At 37.1% G+C, this 12,452-nt stretch overlaps 3 protein-coding genes across 7 annotated transcripts; 1 reads left to right on the top strand and 2 right to left on the bottom strand.

The window, feature by feature from the left end:
* Positions 1-696: 696 nt before the first annotated feature.
* Positions 697-4,020, top strand: LOC111780377 (putative protein TPRXL). Of its 3 annotated transcripts, XR_002812845.1 has the most exons (5): positions 698-1,438; positions 1,803-2,052; positions 2,138-3,019; positions 3,299-3,349; positions 3,434-4,020. XR_002812845.1 is itself a non-coding variant. In XM_023660758.1 (2 exons), the coding sequence occupies exon 1, from the start codon at positions 804-806 to the stop codon at positions 1,425-1,427; it is 624 nt and encodes a 207-aa protein (XP_023516526.1). In that variant the 5' UTR covers positions 697-803; the 3' UTR covers positions 1,428-1,438; positions 1,526-1,744. The 3 variants fall into 3 exon arrangements, 1 of the variants encoding a protein (XP_023516526.1); XR_002812844.1 differs by having other exon boundaries at positions 3,299-4,020; XM_023660758.1 differs by lacking the exons at positions 1,803-2,052; positions 2,138-3,019; positions 3,299-3,349; positions 3,434-4,020 and adding an exon at positions 1,526-1,744 and having other exon boundaries at positions 697-1,438.
* A 228-nt stretch (positions 4,021-4,248) lies between these two features.
* Positions 4,249-5,294, bottom strand: LOC111780375. The gene has a single exon (XM_023660757.1). It carries the CDS (start codon positions 5,236-5,238, stop codon positions 4,390-4,392), a length of 849 nt encoding a protein of 282 aa, XP_023516525.1. The 5' UTR covers positions 5,239-5,294; the 3' UTR covers positions 4,249-4,389.
* Positions 5,295-7,097: 1,803 nt separating this feature from the next.
* LOC111780374 (protein OS-9 homolog) lies at positions 7,098-12,358 on the bottom strand. Of its 3 annotated transcripts, XR_002812841.1 has the most exons (10): positions 12,125-12,358; positions 11,344-11,420; positions 10,344-10,547; positions 9,848-9,919; positions 9,489-9,604; positions 8,928-8,994; positions 8,734-8,840; positions 7,993-8,435; positions 7,374-7,464; positions 7,098-7,289 (listed from the first exon to the last, which is right to left on the bottom strand). XR_002812841.1 is itself a non-coding variant. In XM_023660756.1 (8 exons), the coding sequence occupies exons 1-8, from the start codon at positions 12,207-12,209 to the stop codon at positions 8,285-8,287; spliced, it is 879 nt and encodes a 292-aa protein (XP_023516524.1). In that variant the 5' UTR covers positions 12,210-12,358; the 3' UTR covers positions 7,867-8,284. The 3 variants fall into 3 exon arrangements, 1 of the variants encoding a protein (XP_023516524.1); XR_002812840.1 differs by having other exon boundaries at positions 7,098-7,464; XM_023660756.1 differs by lacking the exons at positions 7,098-7,289; positions 7,374-7,464 and having other exon boundaries at positions 7,867-8,435.
* Between the last annotated feature and the right edge of the window lie 94 nt (positions 12,359-12,452).

Here is a 12,452-nt window from a genome sequence, read left to right as displayed (position 1 = left end):
AATATTTTCTTTTCCTTTTTTTTTTATAGTCCGAATATTCGAATTTTGATTCTTTTTCTAAAATTAGAAAAATATTTTGAAATTACATTATCATATTATTTTGTTGAGATAAATTGATAATTGACAAGTAATATACAGTGGAGGGCGTTTTAAAAAATACCTTTAATAGCATATTTACATTTAATTCTTATTATAAAAATAGAAAAATATTTCCGAGCAACTCGAAATTATTTAATTTTTATTTGGTTATTTTATTTTCCTTCGATTAAAAAAAAAAAAAAAAAAAAAAAAAATCGGTCGGGAAGGGATGTGGGGTACGTGGAATTCAGACGGTCTGTGTCAGACGGCAGTTCTTATTACGTGGCACTTTTTTAGCCTACCTGGTAACTGTCGGGCATTTTGTCGGTTTTCTTTTCTTTTTTTTAATTAACATTATTCATCGAATTATAATTAAATAATATTTCGCGTATAATTCGTGTCACAATACGGAATTAACCGCTATTAAAGAATGTGGTAATTACAGTAAGGACAGAATCTTCCACTAAAATAACTGAATTTTATTTTATTTTATTTTATTCGGTGAGATATTAAAATCTATAAAAGTGTAGGGGTATATTTGCAAAGCGGGAAATTCTCCAGCCAAATTCGTGAAAATATCGCGATAAATTGGGGCTGATCTTTCCTATAAATACATGGCTCGAGTAAAGCTAGGTTTGCCAGTTTGAAGAGCCAAATACGGGGTTGGTAAAAACTTCTTCTCTTTTTTTATCGTTCTCTCTCTGTTTCTGGCGACTGTAGCTTCAATGGCGGTTTCTTCTAGAAGATCGAGCGGGCCTGTTATGAGGTCTCTCTCACCTTCTGGGAGATTCTGTGGCTCCTATTCTTCTTCTTCGTCTTCGTCTCCGTCTTCTTCGTCATCGGCGTTTGCGTCTTCCACATCAAGCTTTTCCACTGAAAACCCTACTTCGTTTTTCCGTAGATCTCTGTCTCCGTCTCGTGTTCATCTACAAGGTTCTTCTTCTTCTACGTCGGCGTCGTCCGTGAGATTTGCACTGGACCGGTCTATTTCTCCGAATCGGCATATCTCTGTTTTGACTCGTGGCGGTGGGAATCAAGTAGTGAAGAGGCAGAGCAACCAGAAGAGGACGTGCTTGTGCTCTCCGACCACGCATCCTGGTTCGTTTCGGTGTAGTCTCCATAAAGGCGTTCCGTCGCAGCCTACGACTCCTTACTCGTCTAATCGACTCAACGCGCGGAGATCGGCGATGACGAACTCTTTGGTTAGAATCGGAGGAGTTGAAGGCGATTTAGTGAGGCGGGCCCTGGCGTCTCTTATCCGACCTTCGTCTCACAGTCAAAGGCGTCGAGCGGATTTCTGTCCGCGACCGAGCCGGCTTTCAATCATGTCGAAAGCCGATGATCTGTGATGGAAATTTTGGTACGTTGGCCAATAACCTCTGGTTTATTAATCTTTTTATCTCTTCTCTGAGCTTTCAACGACGAAGACGGTGGATTCCGACCACAGGTTCGACGGAAGTGATGGATCTTAGCGCAGGGATACAGAGTTGGAGGCGAAGTATGGGAATCGAATCTGGTTGCCTCTTCAGTGTACCTCGCTTCACGGAGTTGAACTAAAGAACCTATATAACTCTGTGTGTATACATAGCATAAATATATATGGAAGTAAATACAGTTGCCGCGATATTGATAACAATTCGTGGAACTTTTGAACCCTAATTTTTCACCAATTTCAAAATGAAACATAATCAAACCCTAACTGGTTGTAGTTTCGAACTGTACAGGGCTTCTAATTCGAAAAGGAACGATTCAAAATTATTTGCGCCTGCTAATCGCTGAAATCAGTTCATCGTTATCCATATTCCATACGATTCAAATTGTTTCCAGAACACCTATGTTTGTTATTTTGTTCAACGTACACGTCTCCTTCCTTCTGCTGTCGCCTCCGTTCATGGTGGCCGTGAAATTGAAGCCGGTAATTTACGCATTCATGCTTGCCGTACTCCGTTTTGTCAATCGGATGATTTCTTAAAGGTGATTCAATCTCCATCTTTCTTCTTCCTATTTCCCTTGTTTCTTTGAGTTAGATGTTTGTAATTTCTGTTTGTTCTGTTTACAGATGCATTTGAAGGTTGAAACCTAAGAGCTCTGATTTTGAACTGTGAATTTTGTGATCTGAAAGTAAATTCAGGTGGAGATGATTCAAATTTGAATGAAGTTATGAACTAAGACAGACGATGGAATTCTTGACAGCGACTGAACAATTATAATTGGAATTAATTGGAAACAAATCCTGGAATTCAAAAAGGTAAATAACATCAGAGCTGAGATGAAGTTAGAATGGAATAGAAAAGAATCGAATGAAACATTGAATGGTAGGGTAACTCGGTGGTGCGGTGGAGTGGATGGTTGACCTGTCAAGGCTCAAATGGGTGGAAGGAACCGACTGCTATCTGCCTATGAAAAACCAATCCAAATCCCTATTGATTGTTCATAAAACTATTCAATGGAAGAATGCCCCTTTGAGAGATGAAGAGCTGCCTATGTCAGGAGATGTTACATCTTTTTTGCCGAAGGAAACTATGAAGGGATGGTTAAAAAGTGAAAGGAAATTCTGATTGAGATGGTTTCTCACGTTAACCCACAGGGAATGATCATGAATTTGCTCATTGGGTTGGTATGAGGCCTTTTGGAAAAGCTCAAGAACCATATGAAGTTTTTGGAAAAGCTTAAAGACCATATGAAGCCTTTTGGGAAAGCTCAAAGTAAAACTTTGAAAGCTTATACTCAAAGTGGACAATATCATACCAGACGTAATGTTAGAAATATTGGTTCCGGTAGGGATTACGAGTATTTGGTCTCAGGGAATTGAGTGTAAGACTAGTAGGTGGAAAAGAAAAGAAGGAACACACAAAAGAGGATAAGACGATAATGAAGTGAATAAGTGGCGGTCTTCTCTTGTCGCATTATCATTATCGAGAATCCCACTTTTACCAATTCTGTATGTTCTTTCTTCTCATCTTTTTAAACTAGCAAAATTAAACGTAATAGTTAGCCATATGATGTTGGTCATCTGTAAATCGTTCCACTCACGCCACGCTTCTTAGTTTTTTTGTTTGGTAATGTTGCGTGTCTCCAATTTATCATCTTAGCAGCCATAATAATGATAACTATAACAACAATTTAAGACTAAACATGTTTTTTAGGAACTGTATATTATTTTATGGTCAACATTACGAAGTTATCTGATTTTTGTTGTGATCATTTTGAACTGTAATAGGTGGGCAGAGAAGGACCAGGAAGTTCACCCACCCATCACCATTCTTATGAGGTATGAGTTCTTTTCTAAGTCTCTAAACTTTAGAATATTCTCCATCTTTGTGAAGTCTTTATCTTCCTTTCCTATTTCTTGTAGACCTCAACCCCACACATTACGCGTCCGACACTGACCCTCTTCAATTCTCCTTTTCATTTTTCTAGTACCAAAATTCCCACCAAAAAGCCACCCAATCTCAATCCTGTGTCCCAATGTTCACTCCACACACACACACGCACAGCGATTGCGACAACTAAAAAAGAACCCATGAAATTATGGGACTCCTGAAATCTGTTTGGTTCACTCACTGTGATCTGAAACTAAAACCCCACTTAGAGAGACTTTTCAAGGGCTTTGGGCTGTATATTTGGGCTTTAATTGTCCGCTTTTTAGTGGGCCTTTAATCCTCTGGTCCAATTTTCAAGCCCATTCATAATGCATGTAGGCCCAACACACCTTTTGAACACCTGAAAATTCTATAATTGATATAAAAATATAACAAAAATAGTAACTAAGAAGTTAACTTAAACATTTTAAACATACCCACAAAAATCACATACATATCCATGACCTTTTAGTTGAGTCGAAAATATATACCTAAACTTTGTTAGACAAACACAACTCTCCACAGTGAGATGATATTGTCCGCTTTGAGCATAAGCTCTCATAGCTTGGCCGCTTTGAGCATAAGCTCTCATAGCTTTGTTTTGGGTTTTCCAAAAGGTGAGATGATATTGTCCGCTTTGAGCATAAGCTCTCATAGCTTTGTTTTGGGTTCTCCAAAAGGTTCCATACCAATTGAGAGAGTATTCTTTAATTATAAACCTATTATCTTTCCCTAAATTAGCTGATGAACCGATGTGGGACTTTTATCATCCAACAAACTTGTCGGACAGAAAAAAAAGAAAGAAAAAAGAAACACAAAACTATATCATGAGTTATGTAAATAGTTGCCTCATTACAAAATTTCCAAGGACAACGTTGTTTTAGTTGCATTGGCATTTAAATCAAATGCACATATCACATAAAAACAACCTTAAAATAAATAAAGGGATTCAAGTGGGCTTCATGTCATAGAACAATGAAACCCACAATGAGTGATAATCATCGTCGGTTTCCATCCTCTCTCTATTACAACGACAGCAAATTTTTGGGCTTCCATCTCGTCCATCCAGCGGCCCAGATACTCTTGGGCTCCGGCTCGGTGGTATCAGCCTCATCATTCTCCCCTGCGGCGGTCCATTCAGCTTTGGGCTTCTACTCGAGGCCCAATCAGATACTCTCCCATCCAGAGGCCCAGATGACCTTGGGCTTCTTGGAAACATGGGCCTCTCTTTCCTATCCAACGGCCCAGATAGCTTTAGGCTTTTACTGTTCGTCATTAACTTCTCGTGCGTTCTCCCGTCCAACGGCCCGGACAGCGACACGTGTTTACTGCGTCGTTTCGGCGGCTTGAGCACCTCCTTAACCTCCAGTTTCCGGCTGAGATCCTCGCTGTAGGTAATCGGCTCTGGGGAAATCACCGCCGCGTCTTCCCGGAAAATCCCCTTCTCCGACTTGGCGTTGGTGAAAATAAGCTTCCTGAGGCAGTTCCGGAGGCAGTTCTTGGTCTTGGCGAAAGCGGAAAGGAGCAATTTCTTTTGGGTGGCTTCTTCTCTGTCGCATTTGGCGAGTTTCAGAATCTCGAGCCTGTGTTTGGCGATGGAAACTCCGATTTTCTGGAGAAAATCGTGGTTGAAACGAGGAATGTCTTCGGGTCTGAGGCCATTTCGGGCGAAAACGAGGCCATATTCGTAAGTGTGAAGTGGGTCGAGGCCAGTTCTTGAGAGCCAAGAGAACCAGTCCATCGGAGGTGGCCGACCAAGCTGAGAAATGCTCAAGAGTTTGGAAATTGTGACGTACATATATAGCGTGAGAGAGAGAGAGAGAGAGGGGAGGAGAGTGCAAAAAAAAAATAATAATAATAATAACAATAATAATAATTAAATGCGACCGGCTCCGCTCTTTTATTCTCGTCAATTATACATACATAAAATATTAATTATTTTAAAAATTCATAAATAAATTTATATATTTATATATAATGGATTAATTTTTTTGAATTTATTACCTTAAAGGGTAAAAAAATTGATGGTAAAATTAAATGGACCACAATAATAATTTCAGATGAGAGTGAGGGAAAGAGAGGGATATGGTGTAAAGATCCGTTGCTTTCGGTATGGATCAATTATTTATGTAATTTTGGAAGTATTTTGAACGTTGTATTACCATTATGTCCTCTTTAGTTTAGTTTTTTTCTTTTCTTCTTCTTCTTAAGGAATGATGCATTTCATAATTACTTTTTAGAATTTTTATTATGATGGTTTAAGGCGATTATTTTTATTTTATTTTTTTATTGTTTTTTATTATGTAAAGTTGAATTAAAAATGGAGATGATGATAGATTTAGATAGTTATTTATAGAGAACATGGGTCGAGGGATGCCGTCCAATCAAAAGTGACATGGATGGGTACGAGTTTTGGGGCATTAGGGGGGCTAAGTCATAGTTTTGTTTTTGGTAGGGTAGGGGGTTGCATGTGGATAGATTCACGAGAAAGGAATGGGTTGGATGTGTTGAATACAGTTTGGTTGCTATGTAGGATGAAGAAGTCAGAGATTTGTTATTATTGGAGGGATGCCATATTCAATTCAATGCTTCTTTCTATAGTTGGAACTTTAATTCACTCTACACACAATAAAGACCTAACCCTTTCTTACACTCCAATACTAAATCAAAACCCACTTTTCCTTCCTATCTCTCTCTCTCTCTCTCTCTCTCTCTATCTTCTACTTATTTATTACTCAAATCAAAGTTTTCAACTATAATTTGTTGCCTTTATTGTGTCTTCACTTTTTTCGGAAAAAGATATGCAAGTTATACGAAAGATTTTGATTAATATTTGATTTAGATTTTGATCAATATTTGATTTGTTGTGGGGGAGAGCGTGTTCGCCTATCTGATGAGAGAGGTTGTTTTATTGAGAGGTTTTATTGTGGGTAAATCGAGAAGTTTGCCTATCTAGTGAGAGAGGTTGTTTTATTGTGGGTAAATGAAAATTTACTCTACCAACTTGAGAATAGTATGATATTGTTCACTTTATAAGCTCTCATGGCTTTGCTTCGGGCTTCTCCAAAAGGCTTCATACAAATGGATAGAGTATTACTTGATTATAAACCCATGATCATTCCCTAAATTAGCCGATGTGGGACTTTCATCATCCAACAACATTTAGAATATATTCAAAAGGCACTTCAACTTAGGGTATGAGATGTTTAGTAAATAATATTTTGATCCCTAAAGTAAATTGTTTTAATTACCACAACAAAATGTTCCCTATGTTCTTATTTGTATATTTCCTATAATGTAGAGCCAATCACGGAAAATAATTCATGGGTAGTTAGGAAAAGTTAAATGTTTTGAGATTTAATTAATATAAGTTATTAAATTCAGTAACCTACTACCACATTGCTGATCTTAAGGGCATAGATGCTGCAAATGTTGGGAGGTTTTTGTGGCTTTACAATGCCCACTTTTAAATTATTAAATACACTTTCAAAATATATAAAGACAAAACAACCACTTACATAGAGCCTTGTAATAAAGATATAAAACCTACTCCCACAAAAGTTTAGAAAACATTTAGATTAATATAACGCTACAAAAGCTTTCTTCATCGAAGTCAAAATTTGAGTCTCATCGAAGTCAAAATTTGAGTCTCTTAACTTTGTCCCTTGCACTTGACTCTTGGATTGTTTAACAGTGGGAAAGTCTATAGAATCGTAGAAATATAGGTATTTGTTGACTTGGTCGGGTGATGGAAAAGTACAAAAGGTTGATCTATAAAGAAAACTGTCTTAATAGAGAAGATATAGATTTTTCTTAGTACGACAAGGCTCGAGGATTTGAATCACTAACCTAGAGGAAATGAGTGCATGTTAAAAAGATAAAGATCTAGAAATATCATCTGATCCGAAATTATTCAAGAGAGTAAATTTATACCTTAAAAGTTGTACCGTTGCATCCATATTTTCAACCATAAATCTTGTAGAGCTTGTACCAAGAGCTAGTGTAGTAGGGATAAATGAATGCACTGCAAAAGAAAAAACAAGGAGGGGTGAAAGAAAGCTGCTTGCCTTTGCATCTAAAACATATTATAAAAGCAAACCTAACAAATAACTAATAGCTGATTGAATTAATGAAATCCTAATACATATAATAGACCCAGAAAATAATTGATGTTAGGGAGATGGTGGTTGAATCATAGCCTCAGCCTATGATTTCGCCATTGAAGCATGAAAGACCACTTGGGTATTGCCAGAAGGTTGGGAACCATTAAGTTTTGCTTTACAAGAAGGGAAGGCACATGCTTTGGGAAAAGCTGTAGTGGAGATTGTGGACTGAACAGAGCACAAATGAAGCATAGACATCAAGTGGGTACTAGTGGGAAGAATGGTTGCATACCCATTTGAGAACTGTACCTAAAATAAAATAATAACAAAAGAAATTTGGATCTTTCTGAGATCCATATGATGTTATTGACTCAAATAATATCGTCTCTCAATCGTGGTTATTGTGGAAGTGTTGTAAATGTCTCAATAAAAGCAAGCTATGAGTTTACCAATTCAAACTCGCTGCTTTTCCCCTCCAATAAGTTGAATCATTGTCCAATACAATAAATCCCATAAACGACTGCCATATCAGTAGCTTTCAGGTTGACCTATATTCAGATATGATCAAAGCATATGAAATTCCACATGGGAGTTGTTCGTCGTGGGGCCTGAAAATCGGTGGATTGATCTCCATAGCAACTGTATAGTTGAATTCGAGAACAGAATCCAAATCTACAGAGGAATGGCTTCTTTTGTAAGGTTAGTTTGGTTGTTAAAACTTCTACAATATAAATATTCACATTACTCTTCGGATTCATTTTTTGGGTATTTGACGTCTGTAACCATGACGATCTCGTCTTCTAAGTCTTCACTTGGCTCTGTTTCCTTGTAATCATCAGGGAGCACGTTGCAGTTAATGGTGTACCACACTGGTCTCTCTTCCTGGAATAACCTGCCCAGTCAAAACAAAATGATCGGACAAGGGATAGAATAGAAACTATACCTATCAATCACATTGACATTTTGATGTTAACTCTTTTAAATTGGGATAACTTCCTTTCTTTTTGAGTTCCTATGCTAGTTTCCTATCTCCTATTGATTGCCTCGTACACAATGTAGCTACACAATCGGTTAAACTGATAGCAGGTTGTGGCAGTAACACTTGATTTTGTCGCTATATTTCAGCTAAAAATGAGCAAAATGGATGTGTGTGTATAGGTAAAAGAGAAAGGAGAGAAGGAGAGATTTACAGATGCTTGCAAAGCGTCGGGCATCGCACTGTAAGTGCATACTTGCATGTTGATAGTTCTGTGATAGAGTCGATCATCGCTCTTGGCTCCGAGCAAACAAATCTAACCTGCAACGCAATTAAAAACCAATGTTCGTTGATGGGAAAAAAAGAAGAAAAAAAAAGTGACAAGGTAAATCATTAATTACTTTGTACCTCGGTTTCTCGTGGTCGATTTGTGAGATCACACATGGTTCCATTTGTGTAATGATGAGCATGATACCTGAGTGAGTCGGGTAGATCAGTAATCATTTTAGAAATTGAGATTAGTTGTTTAGTTATCAACTAATAGATCTCATGTCTATCACACAAATCTTGTACATGACATGACTCAACGAATCACCAATCTTTCTCTTGCACTGTTCTCAATTTTAAATAATGAGCAGATTAACACACTTCCTTCCTAGCTTTCCTGCTATAATATTGCGACTGTGGCATCCAAACACAAAATTCATACGAGTTTTTTGTTTCATGTCTGAATGTCACATTTGGCACATGTAAGAAATGATTATGAAAGAAACTCAAAGCCAAATCAACAATAGAATGGCGGATTAAAACTCATACAAGTTTCTTCTTCCATGTATGCCTCCATCTTACTACTTTTGAGAAGTGTTAGAACTAGGAAAATTACAAGCTTTACTAATCAAAGATCGTCTTTGCCCATTACTTAAATTCTGTTCATAATTCTTAACTTAACTAATTATAATATAAGCACACCTTTGAGATGCATCTTTGGAGCGAGGATCCTTCAAAGTAGATATATCAGAGAGATTCTCATTGAGATTAGCGGTTTCCTCTGCATCATAGACACCCAATACAAACTCCTGAACTACCTGTAAGACAAAACGACAGAACCTTCGAAGTCTTTACTACTAAACAGTTTACCATTAGATCATCACAAATAGCAGAGCATGAATTTACATTTATAATTAACCAATAAACCATGACAGTTGCCCTCCTTATTCATAAGCTAAAAAACAAGGTTCTTTACGAGTATTAACATCAATCCCCCATTTTAAGCACAAGGATTCGAGAATCACATAAAGAATGCATTAGGATGTGCTAGAAGAGACTACCTTATCATCCTCCAAATGAAATTGTCGTAGCGTTTTCTGGTAACAAAATTCATATGTCCACCAACCCTCTTGCTGCAAAAAGAAATTAACGATGCAAGGCCAACATGTTATAACATAATCATCACATGGTTTACCTAAAAATGCACATAATTTGCCACAAACGACCAAAGTCTTAAATAGCTTCAGTGTTGAGCGCAACCAAAGACACCTTGTCTCACGTGAAGCAAGGCAACCTAAAAGCACAAACTTCACTTGCGCTACTTAAGCATATCATATATTTTTAATATATATTATTTATAAAATTAAAGAAAATAACCAAGGAAGAAAATATCTAAGTTCTTTAACTTTTTGTTGGGATGCCTGATTTCTGAAGGCACACATTAAAAAACACTGTTTACAAGATACAACTTTGTTTTTCTTTTGAGATGTGATATTAAAATATAGATAAGATAGTCATCATATGCATGCAAAACAATATTCAACGATAAATCCTAACCCTGACAAAGCATTGCTCTTTTAATGCCTCAAGTAGCTCATCTGGAGTCTTCAATTTAACCCGCTTCTCAGATTCCATAATCATGCTAGTCATGTTCGGTTGAATAGCTGGCTTTTCACTCTTGGACTTCTCCACCTTAGGCAAGTAACATAAGTAATTCTTTCCATTTTTTTTGGGCATAAACACAGATTCCTGGTCATCATCCTGCAAAGGCACAAAAACATAGTAAGCGCATATGGCATTGAACATACCTTCTTATTCTTAAATTCTGAAGACAAATTGCTGAGAATGAGATCAAAGTTCCACATTAGCTAGAAAAGAGAAAAATCATGGGGATAAAAGTGAGAGGCGATATCTTCGTTGGTATGCGGACTTTTAATGAAACCAAAAGTAGAGTCATGAGGGCTTATACCCAAAGTCAACAATACATACTATTGTGAAGATATATAAGAGTTTTGTTGTCCCTAACAAGTGGTTCAAAACCATGCTATGTTGGTAGAATCCTCGAGTGCCGAACAAAGAAGTGCAAGCCTTCAAAGATATAATTATGGTGTGATATGTGATTGAGTTCTATCAGATAAGCAGTATGCTATGGTGAAGAGGAGTTGGACTGGTTAAGAGTTGGATGAAAAGATGGCTATTTCTATTTGACGGGAGACTAAATGGTACTTTGTTTGAGGGGAGAATTGTTAAGAACGTGACAAAAGTTCAACAATGGCTAGATAAGAGGAAGATCATCATAAGTAAAGTCATAAGAATTTTTCGACATCGCGAGTAGAATCTTGTTATACAAAACTTTTCAACAAATCTTGGTGTAAACGGTATGATATTTTTACTTCCTATATTTATACCTCCCTCATTGTCAATTGAGAAGGTCTTTTTTGTAAACATCATGGATATTACATCCTTTTGTAAATTTCAATCATCAATGAAATTGACTCTTATAAAAAAAAAAATTCTGTTAGTATCAAGAATCAACAACTAAGTACATAAAGCTTACCGGATTGTAAGGCGAGTCTTCTGGATGGAATTCAATATTGTATTTTGGCCCACGAGAGTTGCGACTAAATGTACCACCTGCTTATCATCAATCAGAAAGAACGAATAATAATATTTCATACTGATAAGTTATTGTCACAATACGCAAAAGTCATAAATGTAAAGATGGTTCAACGCACTACATTTTGAGGTTTCAAGTTGTGTTCAACAACCTATGAAATATCAGCCTCCGGTGGGACGAAATTCTACGATTTAGATTTCAGAGTTCACCTATTCCCATATGTGACACTTATTATCTAAGCAACTGCCCACAATTCAATCAAACATGGTTTGAGAAATGAATTTAAGAACTGGATTTTACTTCTGAAATTTAAAAATAGAAAATCATTTTATTCTGAAATGGATATCTATCCCTTCAAAATCACGGCAATCCCCACGACTTCTACAAATAATCGCAATCACAACTCAAAACGATCATTGCTAATAAGCCATCAATTGATCCAATAATCATCAATAAGTTCAAAAGAACCTCCCACCACCAGCATTATCCTTCGGAATCCAAGCATCATGTCCTCAATCAATCGGAAGCAAAAGACTCAAAACTCATTAAAAAGTAAGATAGACAGAAAACCATTTCTAAATACTGAATTCAAAACAAAAATAAATAAATAATAACCATATCACAAATTCATCAATCGAGATTGTACGCATAAAACAGACATTTATTTTGAAACATTTCATGAAAAAATTCAAGAGAGAAAAGACGAGGAGAAGAACTTCACCTAATTGAGCTGGGAAGATCTGGTCAGCAAACGCAGAGTAGCAAAAACTACCAGCTATAAGAACCAGCCACATAAATTCCCTCATCTCTGTGTCCTCAAACGAACTCACAATGGTGAAAACGAGGGAAGCAAACTGGAAGGGTGAGGAATTACCAGCTGGGAGCGAAAGGACGACGACGGCCACGACGAGAGGAAGAAGAAAGTGGTGTCTTCGTAAACTCACTTTACGGCGTCGTATTGACACTGATCCACTGCCACGGAAGCTTCACCATTGAATATTTGCCACGTCATTTAAGGAGTAGCGGATGAACTTAATTCTCAAGTAAAT

Source organism: Cucurbita pepo, chromosome LG18 (assembly GCF_002806865.2).
Source record: "Cucurbita pepo subsp. pepo cultivar mu-cu-16 chromosome LG18, ASM280686v2, whole genome shotgun sequence".
In the NCBI taxonomy this organism is placed as follows: Eukaryota; Viridiplantae; Streptophyta; class Magnoliopsida; order Cucurbitales; family Cucurbitaceae; genus Cucurbita; species Cucurbita pepo.
The sequence above is the reverse complement of the archived record's forward strand: the minus strand, read 5'-3'. Positions and strand labels throughout refer to the sequence as shown.